At 45.9% G+C, this 17500-nt stretch overlaps 1 protein-coding gene across 2 annotated transcripts in view; it reads right to left on the reverse strand.

The window, feature by feature from the left end:
• LOC139557961 (RNA-binding protein 10-like) overlaps positions 1-17500 on the reverse strand; it is a 111286-nt gene that overhangs the window by 59251 nt on the left and 34535 nt on the right. For both annotated transcript variants that reach the window (XM_071373340.1, XM_071373339.1), the window contains 6 exons: positions 16164-16239; positions 10715-10788; positions 8036-8122; positions 7884-7944; positions 7602-7790; positions 1489-1649 (listed from right to left, as the gene is read on the reverse strand). In XM_071373340.1, the coding sequence (XP_071229441.1) occupies positions 1489-1649; positions 7602-7790; positions 7884-7944; positions 8036-8122; positions 10715-10788; positions 16164-16239 (648 nt within the window). The remainder of the gene's footprint in view (positions 1-1488; positions 1650-7601; positions 7791-7883; positions 7945-8035; positions 8123-10714; positions 10789-16163; positions 16240-17500) is intronic.

Below are 17500 nucleotides of genomic sequence, written 5' to 3' on the forward strand. Positions count from 1 at the left end.
ACAGCTGTAGGTATCTCCTCACCACTATAGTAGACAGCTGTAGGTATCTCCTCACCACTATAGTAGACAGCTGTAGGTATCTCCTCACCACTACAGTAGACAGCTGTAGGTATCTCCTCACCACTATAGTAGACAGTAGACAGCTGTAGGTATCTCCTCACCACTATAGTAGACAGCTGTAGGTATCTCCTCACCACTATAGTAGACAGCTGTAGGTATCTCCTCACCACTATAGTAGACAGTTGTAGGTATCTCCTCACCACTATAGTAGACAGCTGTAGGTATCTCCTCACCACTATAGTAGACAGCTGTAGGTATCTCCTCACCACTACAGTAGACAGCTGTAGGTATCTCCTCACCACTACAGTAGACAGCTGTAGGTATCTCCTCACCACTATAGTAGACAGCTGTAGGTATCTCCTCACCACTATAGTAGACAGCTGTAGGTATCTCCTCACCACTACAGTAGACAGCTGTAGGTATCTCCTCACCACTATAGTAGACAGCTGTAGGTATCTCCTCACCACTACAGTAGACAGCTGTAGGTATCTCCTCACCACTATAGTAGAGAGCTGTAGGTATCTCCTCACCACTACAGTAAACAGCTGTAGGTATCTCCTCACCACTATAGTAGACAGCTGTAGGTATCTCCTCACCACTATAGTAGACAGCTGTAGGTATCTCCTCACCACTATAGTAGACAGCTGTAGGTATCTCCTCACCACTATAGTAGAGAGCTGTAGGTATCTCCTCACCACTACAGTAAACAGCTGTAGGTATCTCCTCACCACTATAGTAGACAGCTGTAGGTATCTCCTCACCACTATAGTAGACAGCTGTAGGTATCTCCTCACCACTACAGTAGACAGCTGGAGGTATCTCCTCACCACTACAGTAGACAGCTGTAGGTATCTCCTCACCACTACAGTAGACAGCTGTAGGTATCTCCTCACCACTATAGTAGACAGCTGTAGGTATCTCCTCACCACTACAGTAGACAGCTGTAGGTATCTCCTCACCACTACAGTAGACAGCTGTAGGTATCTCCTCACCACTATAGTAGACAGTAGACAGCTGTAGGTATCTCCTCACCACTACAGTAGACAGCTGTAGGTATCTCCTCACCACTACAGTAGACAGCTGTAGGTATCTCCTCACCACTATAGTAGACAGCTGTAGGTATCTCCTCACCACTATAGTAGACAGCTGGAGGTATCTCCTCACCACTACAGTAGACAGCTGTAGGTATCTCCTCACCACTATAGTAGACAGCTGTAGGTATCTCCTCACCACTACAGTAGACAGCTGTAGGTATCTCCTCACCACTACAGTAGACAGCTGTAGGTATCTCCTCACCACTACAGTAGACAGCTGTAGGTATCTCCTCACCACTACAGTAGACAGCTGTAGGTATCTCCTCACCACTACAGTAGACAGCTGTAGGTATCTCCTCACCACTACAGTAGACAGCTGTAGGTATCTCCTCACCACTATAGTAGACAGCTGCAGGAAAGCGAAGCCCCGGTTGAGTTGTGTCTGTTTGTCTTTGATCAGTCGAACATTAGAAGGCGACAGAGTAGCGAAGGGAGCCAGAGTAGACAGGATGGACTCCAGGGAGGTATGGGGACCCAGGTTCCTCAGGATCAGAGCTGGAGAGAGGAGAGAGAACATTAGAAGGAGCCAGAGTAGACAGGATGGACTCCAGGGAGGTATGGGGACCCAGGTTCCTCAGGATCAGAGCTGGAGAGAAGAGAGAGAACATTAGAAGGAGCCAGAGTAGACAGGATGGACTCCAGGGAGGTATGGGGACCCAGGTTCCTCAGGATCAGAGCTGGAGAGAAGAGAGAGAACATTAGAAGGAGACAGAGTAGACAGGATGGACTCCAGGGAGGTATGGGGACCCAGGTTCCTCAGGATCAGAGCTGGAGAGAGGAGAGATGGGGAAGAGGAGAGAGAGAACATTAGAAGGAGACAGAGTAGCAAACAGGACGGAGTCTGGAGAAGTATGGGGACCCAGGTTCCTCAGGATCAGAGCTGGAGAGATTGGTTGAGAGCGAGGGGGGAGAGAAGGTAAAGGAAAGAGACAGGTCCAGTGCCTTCAGACCGTATTCATATCCCTTCGACTTATTCCACATTTTGTTGTGTTAAAGCCTGAATTCCCAATGGATAAAATGAAGCCTGAATTCCCAATGGATAAAATGAAGCCTGAATTCCCAATGGACAAAGTGAAAACATGTTTTTAGAAATTTGAGCAAATTTATTGAAAATGAAATACAGAAATATCTAATTTACAGAAGTATTCACACCCCTGAGTCAATAGCTTATAGAAGCACCTTTGGAAGCGATTAGAGCTGTGAGTGTTTCTGGGTAAGTGTCTAAGAGCTTCCACACCTGGATTGTGCAACATTTTCCCATTATTCCTTTAAAAATTCTTCAAGCACTTTCAAATTGGTTGTTGATCATTGCAAGACAACCATTTTCAGGTCTTGCTATAGATTTTCAAATGGATTTAAATCAAAACTGTAACTCGGCCACTCAGGAACATTCACTGTGTTCTTGGTAAGTAACAGTGTATATGTGCCCTTGTGTTTAAGGTTATTGTCCTACTGAAAGGTGAATGAATCCCCCAGTGTCTGATGGAATTTTTTAGCTTAGCTCCATTTCTTTTTCTTTTTTATCCTGAAAAACTCCCCTGTCCTTAATGATTACAAGCATACCCATAACATGATGCAGCCACCACTATGCTTGAATATATGGAGAGTGGAACTCAGTCATTTGTTGTATTGGATTTGCCCCAAACATACAACTTTTTATTCAGGACAAAAAATGAATTGCTTTACATTATTTTTTGCAATATTACTGTAGTGCCTTGTTGCAAACAGGATGTATGTTTCGGAATAGTTGTATTCTGTACAGGCTTCCTTCTTTTCACTCTGTCATTTAGGTTAGTATTGTGGAGCAACTACAATGTTGTTGATCCATCCTCAGTTCTATCACAGCCATTAAACTCTGTAACTGTTTTAAAGTCACCATTGGCATCATAGTGAAATCCCAGAGCGGTTTCCTTCCTCTCCGGCAACTGAGTTAGTAAGGACGCCTGTATCTTTGTAGTGACTGGGTGTATTGATACATCATCCAAAGTGTAATTAATAACTTCACCATGCTCAAAGGGATATTCAATGTGTGCTGTTTTTATTTGTACCCATCTATCAATAGCTGCCCTTTGAGAGGCATTGGAAAACCTCCCTGGTCTTTGTGGTTGAATCTGTGTTTGAAATGCACTGCTTCGACTAAGGGACCCTACAGAGAATTGTATGTGTGGGGTACAGAGATGAGGTAGTCATTCAAACATCATGTTAAACACTATTATTGCACACAGAGTCCACGCAACTTATTACGTGAATGGTTAAGCAAAATTTTACTCCTGAACTTTTGGCCAAGGTAGGCGTGCCATAACAAAGGGGTTGAATAATTATAGACTCAAAACATTATTATTATTATATTTTTTTGTAAAAAATAATAATTCTAAAAACATAATTCCACTTTGACATTATGGGGTATTGTGGGTAGGCCAGTGACAAAAGAAAATCTCAATTTCATCCATTTAAAATTCAGGCTGTAACACAACAACATGTGGAAAAAGACAAGGGGTGTGAATACTTTCTGAAGGCCCTGTGTATGACAGTTAATGAGGTACAATAAACCAATAACAACATATTTTGGTACATCTTCAAATCATAAACAGATATTTCACTACAAACCAAATGACAGAAAATGATGGTGTCATAGATAGAGAGAGACCTACAGAAAAAGAGAGATAGAGAAAGATACATAGAACATCTAATAAAATATTTAGAACAGAGAAAACAGGGTGACTGGAGTCTTTGACAATTTTTTGGGCCTTCCTCTGACACTGCCTAGTATATAGGTCCTGGATGGCAGGAAGCTTGGCCCCAGTGATGTACTGGGCCATACACACTACCCTCTGTAGCGCCTTACGGTCAGATGCCGAGCAGTTGCCATACCAGGCGGTGATGCAACCGGTCAGAATGCTCTCGATGGTGCAGCTGTAGAACTTCTTGTGGATCTAGAGACCCATGCCAAATTCTTTCAGTCTCCTGTGGGGGGAAAAGGCGTTGTCGTGCCCTCTTCATAACTGTCTTGGTGTGTTTGGAACATGATAGTTTGTTGGTGATGTGGACACCAAGGATCTTGAATCTCTCGACCCGCTCCACTACAGCCCCGTCGATGTTAATGGGGGCTTGTTCGGTCCTCCTTTTCCTGTTGTCCACAATCATCTCCTTTGTCTTGTCCTGGCACCCTATAGGCTGTCTCATCGTTGTCGGTGATCAGGCCTACCACTGCTGTGTCGTCAGCAAACTTAATAATGGTGTTGGAGTCGTGCCTGGCCATGTAGTCAGGGAGTACAGGAGGGGACTGAGCATGCACCCCTGAGGGGCCCCTGTGTTGAGGATCAGCGTGGTGTTACCTACCCTTACCACCTGGGGGCGGCCCGTCAGGTAGTCCAGGATCCAGTTGCAGAGGGAGGTGTTTAGTCCCAGGGTCCTTAGCTTATTGATGAGCTTTGAGGGCACTATGGTGTTGAACGCTGAGCTGTAGTCAATGAACAGCATTCTCACATAGGTGTTCCTTTTGTCCAGGTGGAAAAGGTCAGTGTGGAATGTGATTGGGTCATCTGTGGATCTGTTGGGGCGGTATGCGAATTGGAGTGGGTCTAGGTTTTCTGGGATGATGGTGTTGATGTGAGCCATGACCAGCCTTTCAAAGCATTTCATGGCTACAGACATGAGTGCTACAGGGCGGTAATCATTGAGACAGTTTACCTTGGCGTTCTTGGGCACAGGGACTATGGTGGACTGCCTGAAACATATAGGTATTACAGACTCGGTCAGGGAGAGTTTGAAAATGTCAGTCTCTACTAGTCTCTAGTACACATCCTGGTAATCCGTCTGGCCCCGCGGCCTTGTGAATGTTGACCTGTTTAAAGGTCTTACTCACATTGGCTACGGAGAGCGTGATCACAGCTGGTGCTCTCATGTATGGTTCAGTGTTGCTTGCCTCAAAGCGAGCATTAAAGGCATATAGACCGTCTGGTAGGCTCGCGTCATTGGGCAGCTCGCGGTTGGTTTTCCCTTTGTAGTCCATAATAGTTTGCAAGCCCTGCCACATCCGACAAGCGTCAGAGCCGGTGTAGTAGGATTCAATCTTAGTCCTGTATTGACGCTTTGCCTGTTTGATGGTTCGTCTGAGGGCATAGCTGGATTTCTTATAAGCGTACGGATTAGTGTCCCTCTCCTTGAAAGCGGCAGCTCTAGCCTTTAGCTCGGTGTGGATGTTGCTTGTAATCCATGGCTTCTGGTTGGGATATGTACGTACGGGAACGACGTCGTCGGTGCAATTAATGATTAAGCCAATGACGTGAGGTGGTATACTCGTCAATGCCATTGGATGAATCCCGGAACATATTCCAGTCTGTCCTAGCAAAACATCCAGTCTGTGCTAGCAAAACATCCAGTCTCCTGCGGTGGATAACTGGTTTAGGCGTGCCGAGGAGACATGGGAGGTCGTCCATGTTCACCTCCAGCGTACCGCGCTTCGCCAGAAGACCATCGCGGACCGTCACCGCAGTGAGACCCTGGTGTTCTGGCTCTCGACCCGAAACCTGCCCCTCCGCCTGCCCTGCCAGAAGCTGGGTCCGCAGTTTGTGGGGCCATTCAAAGTACTGAGGAGAGTGAACGAGGTGTGTTACAGATTACAGCTTCTCTCTGATTACCGTATTAACCCCTCGTTCCATGTGTCTCTCCTCAGGCCGGTGGTGGCTAGTCCGCTCCAGGAATCTGAGGTGCGGGAGGTTCCTCCGCCCCCTCGGGACATCGTACCATCCTCGATTCGAGGCGTCGGGTGGGGGGCCTTCAGTACCTCGTGGAGTCAGAGGGGTACGGTCCGGAGGAGAGGTGCTGTGTCCCGGTTGCGGATATTCTGGACCCTTAACTGCTACGGGAGTTTCACAGTCGCTGACCGGATCGCCCTGCGCCTCGCCCTCCGGGTCGACCATGAGGCCGGTGTCGGCGTCGGGGGGGGGGGTACTGTCACAGCTTCCATCGAAGTCGGCTCCTCTCCTTGTTCGGGCGGCGTTCGGCGATCGACGTCACCGGCTTTCTAGCCATCGCCGCTCCATTTTTCATGTATCCATTTGTTTTGTCTTGTTTCCATACACACCTGGTTTTCATGATCTAATCACACTGCATGTATTTCGTCCTCTCTTCCCCTCCATGTCTTCGTGTTGTTTGTTTATTGTTATGTGAGATGTTCACGCACTAGACTTCTGTACATGTTCCGTGTTTTCTTTTGGGCACTTTGATGTCATTTTGTGCCTGTTTCTTGACCGGAATGAAAGTGCGCCTGTTAATTAAATCTACTCTGCTCTCCTGCACCTGACTTCGCCTCCCGTACACAGCCTTAACAATAAAGGCACAGTCAACTTAGTGTATGTAAACTTCTGACCCACTGGAATTGTGATACAGTAATCCCTCGTTTATCGCGGGGGTTACGTTCCGAAAATGACCCGCGATAAGTGAAATCCGCGAAATAGAAAACTTTTTTTTTTTTTACAATTAGCAACTATTACATGTATACAAATACAGTGACTCACGTGTAGGCCGTTTCACTGCTCTTCAGACTGGGCCGCTGCATCCTGACTGCGCTCTGCAGTGTTCTCTTCTTCTGAAGCCCGCGGTGCAGGTGTGTTTGTTCGGGAGAAGAACATAGTGATAGGCAGCTGTTGTCGCTCTTTTTTCTTCTTTGCAAAAAGATCCTTGTACACCGACATGCCACCATCGATTACGTTGGAGAACTGTAATGAACGGCTCATCAAAGGGTCCCATTCCTCAGCTACTCGCTTAAGTTCAGTGGCCATTCGCACCATGGTTGCTAAGCGACCAAGCGTTAGTCCTTCCTTCCTTCCTGTCCAACTTAATGTAAATTTGCCAAGCTGTTTTATGTACGTACACATAACTGCACGAGACGACAAAATGATAGCACAATTCGTAGCATGTTTTGATACAAGAAGCGGGAGTGAGTTTTTAGCGAATCAGAATGCAGAGCACAATGCACCAAAAAAAAAAAAAAAATGCATTATGAAAATCCGCGAAATAGCGAATCCGCGATAAGTGAACCGCGAAGTGGCGAGGGATCACTGTACAGTGAATTATAAGTGAAATAATCTGTCTGTAAACAATTGTTGGAAAAATTACTTGTGTCGTGTACAAAGTAGATGTCTTAACCGACTTGCCAAAACTATAGTTTGTTAACAAGACATTTCTGGAGTGGTTGAAAAACGAGTTTTAATGACTCCAACCTAAGTGTATGTAAACTTCCGACTTCAACTGTATATAGACATAATATGACATTTTAAATGTCTTTATTATTTTGGAATTTTTGTGAGTGTAATATTTACTGTAAATGTATTATTGTTTATTTCACTTGTGTTTGTTATCTACTTCACTTGCTTTGGCAATGTAAACATTTGTTTCCCATGCCAATAAAGCACCTAAAATGTAAAATGAGAGAGAGAGACTTACTGTCGTTGGCCACCTCAGCCTGCTGTGTATCAGCTCCCCCTGCCCCGGCCTTGCCCCCGGCCCTGGGAGTGGTGACGGCAGTAGAGGTGGTAGCAGCTGGCTGGTAGAGGGCAGGGAGGGGCAGTAAGCCATCCTTCTGATGCCCCCCCAGGGGTAACTCCCTCAGCTGGGGCAGTTTCAGCTCTGCCTCTAAAGGTAACACACAGTCAGATATCCCAGTGGACAACACAAAACACATCTGTGTTTATCATCGGGTGTTAGGTGCACCGTATCTGATTTTACCTGATTTAGAAACACCACATTTAAAGCACTTCTCTCTCCTCTTGAAGTTCTGAACCCCACACTGTTAAAACAGCAACAGAGGTGATCAGTACCAGTGAGAAAGGAGAACAATATGGGAACACACACAGTGAGGTTGTTAGCTGTTGTTGTACCTTGTTACAGAGCCAGTCCTCATTGGCGCGTGGTTTAGGGTCACTGTAGTGCATAGACACCCTCTGGCCTAGGATAGACAGAACCCTCTGAAAGAGAGCGAGAGAGAGACAGGCAGAGAGAGAAAAAGAGAAAGAGAGATAGACAGAGAAGACCAAGAGAGAGAGAGAGAGAGAAGACCAAGAGAATGAGGGAGAAAGAGACAAAGAGAGAGAGAAACAAATAATGATTATCATAGATCAGTGGGTCACATTCTAGAGAGAGAGGAGCCCACTCACAAGAGGGCAGAATGAGAGAGAGATGTTTCCCATGCCAATAAAGCCCATTGAATTGAATCGAGAGAGAGTGGGAAACAAAGTGAAAGAGAGAAGAGTGGGAAAGAGAGGAGAGAAGAGAGGGAAAGAGAGGAGAGAAGAGAGGGAAAGAGAGGAGAGAAGAGAGGGAAAGAGAGGAGAGAAGAGAGGGAAAGAGGTGAGAAGAGAGGGAAAGAGAGGAGAGAAGAAAGGGAAAGAGAGGAGAGAAGAGAAGAGAGGGAAAGAGAGGGGAGAAGAGAGGGAAAGAGGAGAGAAGAAAGGGAAAGAGAGGTGAGAAGAGAGGGAAAGAGAGGAGAGAAGAGAGGGAAAGAGAGGAGAGAAGAGAGGGAAAGAGGAGAGAAGGGAAAGAGGTGAGAAGAGAGGGAAAGAGAAGAGAGGAGAGAAGAGAGGGAAAGAGAGGAGAGAAGAGATGGAAAGAGAGGAGAGAAGAGAGGGAAAGAGAGGAGAGAAGAGAGGGAAAGAGAGGAGAGAAGAGAGGGAAAGAGAAGAGAGGGAAAGAGGTGAGAAGAGAGGGAAAGAGGTGAGAAGAGGGGGAAAGAGGTGAGAAGAAAGGGAAAGAGAGGGGAGAAGAGAGGGAAAGAGAGGAGAGAAGAGAGGGAAAGAGAGGAGAGAAGAGAGGGAAAGAGAGGAGAGAAGAGAGGGAAAGAGAGGAGAGAAGAGAGGGAAAGAGAGGAGAGAAGAAAGGGAAAGAGAGGGGAGAAGAGAGGGAAAGAGAGGAGAGGAGAGAAGAGAGGGAAAGAGAGGAGAGAAGAGAGGGAAATAGGTGAGAAGAGAGGGAAAGAGGTGAGAAGAAAGGGAAAGAGAGGGGAGAAGAGAGGGAAAGAGAGAAGCGAGGGAAAGAGAGGAGAGAAGAGATGGAAAGAGAGGAGAGAAGAGAGGGAAAGAGAGGAGAGAAGAGAGGGAAAGAGAGGAGAGAAGAAAGGGAAAGAGAGGGGAGAAGAGAGGGAAAGAGAGGAGAGGAGAGAAGAGAGGGAAAGAGAGGAGAGAAGAGAGGGAAAGAGAGGAGAGAAGAGAGTGAAAGAGAGGAGAGAAGAGAGGGAAAGAGGTGAGAAGAGAGGGAAAGAGGTGAGAAGAAAGGGAAAGAGAGGAGAGAAGAGAAGAGAGGGAAAGAGAGGAGAGAAGAGAAGAGAGGGAAAGAGAGGAGAGAGAGAAGAGAGAAAGAGAGAAAAATTGAGGACAAGAGAGAAATGTAACCTTCAGCTCAAGGGAAATTGGGACGGACGGAGAGCTGTATGTGTGTGTTCGATCGGCCACCCTGTTAGCCGTGTATGTGTGTGTGTGTGTGTGTGTGTGTGTGGAGAGAGTGTTGTGTTTTGTCAACCCCCCCCCTTAAGGGGAACCCTGGTCACAGTGTTAGCCAACCTGACCCCCACCCCAACCTGGCAACACAACCAGTAGAAAACAGACAGTATTCACCATTCAATATTCATACGGTATATTGCACAACGCAGCAATGGTGAGGAGGCGTGCACAAGTGGGACGGTCTGTGGTTTAAAATATATCTCCCACCTACATCATTTGATTAAGTCATGTGATACGGTAGTCCCACTTTATGACTCTGCGTGTTTCATTTAACAACACTGGTGTCAGTCAGTTACATGTTTCATTTAACAACAATGGTGTCAGTCAGTTACATGTTTCATTTAACAACAATGGTGTCAGTCAGTTACATGTTTCATTTAACAACAATGGTGTCATTTAACAACAATGGTGTCAGTCAGTTACATGTTTCATTCAAAAACAATGGTGTAATTAAGTTACATGTTTCATTGAACAACAATGGTGTAATTAAGTTACATGTTTCATTTAACAACAATGGTGTAATTAAGTTACATGTTTCATTGAACAACAATGGTGTCATTTAAGAACACTGGTGTCATGCAGTTACAGGAACCTATCCCACAGAAGGGAATAGACACCCACCCCTCCACCCTCCCTCCCTCCCTCCCTCCCTCCCTCCCTTCCTCCACCCTCCCTCCCTCCAACCTCCCTTCCTCCCTCCACCCTCCCTCCCTCCCTCCCTCCACCCCTCCTGACCCCGAACAACCCCTCACCGAACACCCCCTAACGACTGGACTCCCTGGATAAAAGAGTGTCAGAAAGAGGGGATTTGGGGACGGAGGGAGGAAGAGAAAGGGGTGAGTTGAAGTCCTCTGTTGAAAGATAAAAGAGAGAGAGAAAGAGAGAGAGAGAGAGAGAATGGCTGGGAGAGTCCGATGGTGTGTCAATACAGTTAAACCAACACACATCAGCATCAGAAAACACAGGTGTGTGTGTGTGTGTGTGTGTGTGTGTGTGTGTGTGTGTGTGTGTGTGTGTGTGTGTGTGTGTGTGTGTGTGTGTGTGTGTGTGTGTGTGTAGAGTGACCTGATTGGTCTCCATCCAGCGGCAGGCCTCCTGTATGTGATTAAACTCCACGAAGGCGAATCCACGGCTCTGACCTGGTCACCACGCCAACCAGCCAGCGCCATGGCAACCCAACAACAACAACAACAACAACAACATAACATCAACGCAGTGAGGGGTTAGTGCTTCATAAAGAGACAGAGAGACAAAACAGCTCTATCCCAAATGGACCCTTACAGGGGTCTGGGGTATAATGGTAGGTTTATAGATACACTGGGGTATAAATGGTAGGTTTATAGCTGCTACACTGGGGTATAAATGGTAGGTTTATAGCTGCTACACTGGGGTATAATGGTAGGTTTATAGCTGATACACTGGGGTATAAATGGTAGGTTTATAGATACACTGGGGTATAATGGTAGGTTTATAGCTGCTACACTGGGGTTTAATGGTAGGTTTATAGCTGCTACACTGGGGTATAATGGTAGGTTTATAGCTGATACACTGGGGTATAAATGGTAGGTTTATAGAAACACTGGGGTATAATGGTAGGTTTATAGCTGCTACACTGGGGTTTAATGGTAGGTTTATAGCTGCTACACTGGGGTATAATGGTAGGTTTATAGCTGATACACTGGGGTATAAATGGTAGGTTTATAGATACACTGGGGTATAATGGTAGGTTTATAGCTGCTACACTGGGGTATAATGGGAGGTTTATAGATACACTGGGGTATAAATGGTAGGTTTATAGATACACTGGGGTATAAATGGTAGGTTTATAGCTGCTACACTGGGGTTTATAGCTGATACACTGGGGTATAAATGGTAGGTTTATAGCTGCTACACTGGGGTATAATGGTAGGTTTATAGATACACTGGGGTATAAATGGTAGGTTTATAGATACACTGGGGTATAAATGGTAGGTTTATAGATACACTGGGGTATAAATGGTAGGTTTATAGCTGCTACACTGGGGTTTAAATGGTAGGTTTATAGCTGATACACTGGGGTATAAATGGTAGGTTTATAGATACACTGGGGTATAAATGGTAGGTTTATAGCTGCTACACTGGGGTTTAAATGGTAGGTTTATAGCTGATACACTGGGGTATAAATGGTAGGTTTATAGCTGATACACTGGGGTATAAATGGTAGGTTTATAGATACACTGGGGTATAAATGGTAGGTTTATAGCTGCTACACTGGGGTTTAAATGGTAGGTTTATAGCTGATACACTGGGGTATAAATGGTAGGTTTATAGATACACTGGGGTATAAATGGTAGGTTTATAGCTGCTACACTGGGGTATAAATGGTAGATTTATAGATACACTGGGGTATAAATGGTAGCTTTATAGCTGCTACACTGGGGTATAATGGTAGGTTTATAGCTGCTACACTGGGGTTTAAATGGTAGGTTTATAGCTGATACACTGGGGTATAAATGGTAGGTTTATAGATACACTGGGGTATAATGGGAGGTTTATAGATACACTGGGGTATAAATGGTAGGTTTATAGATACACTGGGGTATAAATGGTAGGTTTATAGCTGCTACACTGGGGTATAAATGGTAGATTTATAGATACACTGGGGTATAAATGGTAGGTTTATAGCTGCTACACTGGGGTATAATGGTAGGTTTATAGCTGCTACACTGGGGTTTAAATGGTAGGTTTATAGCTGATACACTGGGGTATAAATGGTAGGTTTATAGATACACTGGGGTATAATGGGAGGTTTATAGATACACTGGGGTATAAATGGTAGGTTTATAGATACACTGGGGTATAAATGGTAGGTTTATAGCTGCTACACTGGGTTATAAATGGTAGGTTTATAGCTGATACACTGGGGTATAATGGTAGGTTTATAGCTGATACACTGGGGTATAAATGGTAGGTTTATAGCTGATACACTGGGGTATAATGGTAGGTTTATAGATACATTTGGGTAAAAATGGTAGGTTTATAGATACACTGGGGTATAAATGGTAGGTTTATAGCTGCTACACTGGGGTATAAATGGTAGGTTTATAGATACATTGGGGTATAATGGTAGGTTTATAGATACACTGGGGTATAATGGTAGGTTTATAGCTGCTACACTGGGGTACAATGGGAGGTTTATAGATACACTGGGGTATAAATGGTAGGTTTATAGATACACTGGGGTATAAATGGTAGGTTTATAGATACACTGGGGTATAATGGTAGGTTTATAGCTGCTACACTGGGGTATAATGGGAGGTTTATAGATACACTGGGGTATAATGGTAGGTTTATAGCTAATACACTGGGGTATAAATGGTAGGTTTATAGCTGGTATAATGGTAGGTTTATAGCTGCTACACTGGGGTATAATGGTAGGTTTATAGATACACTGGGGTATAATGGTAGGTTTATAGCTGCTACACTGGGGTATAATGGTAGGTTTATAGATACACTGGGGTATAATGGTAGGTTTATAGCTGATACACTGGGGTATAAATGGTAGGTTTATAGCTGATACACTGGGGTATAAATGGTAGGTTTATAGATACACTGGGGTATAAATGGTAGGTTTATAGCTGATACACTGGGGTATAAATGGTAGGTTTATAGATACACTGGGGTATAAATGGTAGGTTTATAGATACACTGGGGTATAATGGTAGGTTTATAGATACACTGGGGTATAAATGGTAGGTTTATAGATACACTGGGGTATAAATGGTAGGTTTATAGATACACTGGGGTATAATGGTAGGTTTGTAGCTGATACACTGGGGTATAATGGTAGGTTTATAGGTGATACACTGGGGTATAATGGTAGGTTTATAGCTGCTACACTGGGGTATAATGGTAGGTTTATAGATACACTGGGGTATAAATGGTAGGTTTATAGCTGATACACTGGGGTATAAATGGTAGGTTTATAGATACACTGGGGTATAAATGGTAGGTTTATAGCTGCTACACTGGGGTATAATGGTAGGTTTATAGCTGCTACACTGGGGTATAAATGGTAGGTTTATAGCTGCTACACTGGGGTATAAATGGTAGGTTTATAGCTGATACACTGGGGTATAATGGTAGGTTTATAGCTGATACACTGGGGTATAATGGTAGGTTTATAGCTGCTACACTGGGGTATAATGGTAGGTTTATAGATACACGGGGGTATAAATGGTAGGTTTATAGGTGATACACTGGGGTATAATGGTAGGTTTATAGGTGATACACTGGGGTATAATGGTTGGTTTATAGCTGCTACACTGGGGTATAATGGTAGGTTTATAGCTGATACACTGGGGTATAAATGGTAGGTTTATAGCTGATACACTGGGGTATAATGGTAGGTTTATAGCTGCTACACTGGGGTATAATGGTAGGTTTATAGGTGATACACTGGGGTATAAATGGTAGGTTTATAGCTGATACACTGGGGTATAATGGTAGGTTTGTAGATACACTGGGGTATAAATGGTAGGTTTATAGCTGATACACTGGGGTATAATGGTAGGTTTATAGCTGATACACTGGGGTATAATGGTAGGTTTATAGATACACTGGGGTATAAATGGTAGGTTTATAGCTGATACACTGGGGTATAAATGGTAGGTTTATAGATACACTGGGGTATAAATGGTAGGTTTATAGATACACTGGGGTATAAATGGTAGGTTTATAGATACACTGGGGTATAAATGGTAGGTGTATAGCTGCTACACTGGGGTATAATGGTAGGTTTATAGCTGCTACACGGGGGTATAATGGTAGGTTTATAGCTACTACACTGGGGTATAAATGGTAGGTTTATAGATACACTGGGGTATAAATGGTAGGTTTATAGCTGATACACTGGGGTATAAATGGTAGGTTTATAGCTGATACACTGGGGTATAAATGGTAGGTTTATAGATACACTGGGGTATAAATGGTAGGTTTATAGCTGATCCACTGGGGTATAATGGTAGGTTTATAGCTGCTACACTGGGGTATAAATGGTAGGTTTATAGCTGATACACTGGGGTATAATGGTAGGTTTATAGATACACTGGGGTATAAATGGTAGGTTTATAGATACACTGGGGTATAAATGGTAGGTTTATAGCTGATACACTGGGGTATAAATGGTAGGTTTATAGCTGCTACACTGGGGTATAAATGGTAGGTTTATAGATACACTGGAGGTATAAATGGTAGGGTTATAGCTAGCCCCAATGTCCTGTTAGCCCCAATGTCCTGCCAGCCCCAGTGTCCTGCCAGCCCCAGTGTCCTGCTAGCCCCAGTGTCCTGCTAGCCCCAGTGTCCTGCTAGCCCCAATGTCCTGCTAGCCCCAGTGTCCTGCTAGCCCCAGTGTCCTGCTAGCCCTACTGTCCTACTAGCCCCAGTGTCCTGCTAGCCCTACTGTCCTGCTAGCCCCAATGTCCTGCTAGCCCCAATGTCCTGCTAGCCCCAATGTCCTGCTAGCCCCAGTGTCCTGCTAGCCCCAATGTCCTGCTAGCCCCAGTGTCCTGCTAGCCCCAATGTCCTGCTAGCCCCAATGTCCTGCTAGCCCCAGTGTCCTGCTAGCCCCAATGTCCTGCTAGCCCCAATGTCCTGCTAGCCCCAATGTCCTGCTAGCCCCAGTGTCCTGCTAGCCCTACTGTCCTGCTAGCCCCAGTGTCCTGCTAGCCCTACTGTCCTGCTAGCCCCAGTGTCCTGCTAGCCCCAATGTCCTGCTAGCCCCAGTGTCCTGCTAGCCCTAATGTCCTGCTAGCCCCAGTGTCCTGCTAGCCCAAATGTCCTGCTAGCCCCAGTGTCCTGCTAGCCCCAATGTCCTGCTAGCCCCAGTGTCCTGCTAGCCCCAATGTCCTGTTAGCCCCAATGTCCTGCTAGCCCCAGTGTCCTGCTAGCCCCAGTGTCCTGCTAGCCCCAATGTCCTGCCAGCCCCAATGTCCTGCCAGCCCCAATGTCCTACTAATACCCCAGATAAGATAGGGCTTGATACCCCAGATACCCCCAGATAAAATAGGGGTTGATTTGGGATTGGGCAAGAGAGAGAAAGAGATAGAGAGAGAAGGAGAGTGAGAGATAGATCTAACCACTCTTCACTTTGAGTAAGGTCTCTAATCTGAAAGAAAAGTGACGCTACAGCCACTGACAGAGTAAAAACAAACAACGCCCACTTCAACACAAGCTCCTCAGTGATGTATTTATATCTAGCAGTGAACTGACAAGTTGAGCTAAACTTTGATACACACTCCACACTTTCACTCTACACACAGAGAACAGCATCCCAACACAACACACACACACACACCCTGTCTTTCACAGACCCAGTAGAGAGGGATGGAGGGATGAGGGATGGAGGGATGGACGGATGGAGAAGAAAAAGTGGTCAGCCCGTGAGAGCAAGGAAGAGGAGAAAAAGAGAGAGGGAGAGAGAGAGAGAGGGAGAGAGAGAGAGAGAGAGAGAGAGAGAGCTCAGTATCAGTCTCACCTGAAGACTTGTTCCTCATCAGGCGAATCAGAACCTCTGTCGGATCAATCCCCTGGTCCTGGAGCTGGGTACGTATCTACACACACACACACACACACACAGGCGCCTGAGTAATGGAGCAAACGGAGCTCCCCTACTTTGCAAACATATGTTGTTTATTTAACCAGAAAATGATCATGCTCCATTGGATAATTTGTCATTTTCAGTAATTAGTAGTGTTTTAAGCTAGCTTCTATCAGCCCTCTATCAATCTTCTATCAGCCTTCAATCAGCCCTCCATCAGCCCTCCATCAGCCTCACAAAGTTTGCACCTTAGCAGAGAACTGCATGTCTGGTAACTCGCAGACTGTTAATGAGTATCAGCTATGACAATGAGTAGCAGCTATGTTAATGAGTAGCAGCTATGTTAATGAGTAGCAGCTATGTCAATGAGTAGCAGCTATGTTAATGAGTAGCAGCTATGTCAATGAGTAGCAGCTATGTTAATGAGTAGCAGCTATGTCAATGAGTAGCAGCTATGTTAATGAGTAGCAGCTATGTTAATGAGTAGCAGCTATGTTAATGAGTAGCAGCTATGTTAATGAGCAGCAGCTATGTTAATGAGTAGCAGCTATGTCAATGAGTAGCAGCTATGTCAATGAGTAGCAGCTATGTTAATGAGCAGCAGCTATGTTAATGAGTAGCAGCTATGTCAATGAGTAGCAGCTATGTCAATGAGTAGCAGCTATGTTAATGAGTAGCAGCTATGTTAATGAGTAGCAGCTATGTTAATGAGACAGGGAGAAATAATCAGTAGACCTAATATTACAATTAGATTGTTGCGATCAGCCAACCACCCCTCCCCTCCCCACCTCCCCCTCCTCCTCTCCCCTCCCCCTCCTCCCCTACCACCCCTACCCTCCCCCCCTCCCCACCTCCCCCTCCTCCCTCCCCTCCCCACCTCCCCCTCCTCCCCTACCACCCCTCCCCTCCCCACCTCCCCCTCTCCTCCCCTACCACCCCTCCCCTCCCCACCTCCTCCCCTACCACCCCTCCCTCCCCACCTCCCCCTCCTCCCCTACCACCCCTCCCCACCTCCCCTCCCCTACCACCCCTCCCCTCCTCCCCTACCACCCCTCCCTCCCCCCTCTCCCCTCCCCTCCCCACCTCCCCCTCCTCCCCTACCACCCCTCCCCACCTCCCCCTCCTCTCCTCCCCTACCACCCCTCCCTCCCCCCTCTCCCCTCCCCTCCCCACCTCCCCCTCCTCCCCTACCACCCCTCCCCACCTCCCCCTCCTCTCCTCCCCTACCACCCCTCCCCTCCCCCTCCTCCCCTACCACCCCTCCCTCCCCCCTC

This window comes from Salvelinus alpinus, chromosome 28, assembly GCF_045679555.1.
Source record: "Salvelinus alpinus chromosome 28, SLU_Salpinus.1, whole genome shotgun sequence".
Lineage (NCBI taxonomy): Eukaryota > Metazoa > Chordata > Actinopteri > Salmoniformes > Salmonidae > Salvelinus > Salvelinus alpinus.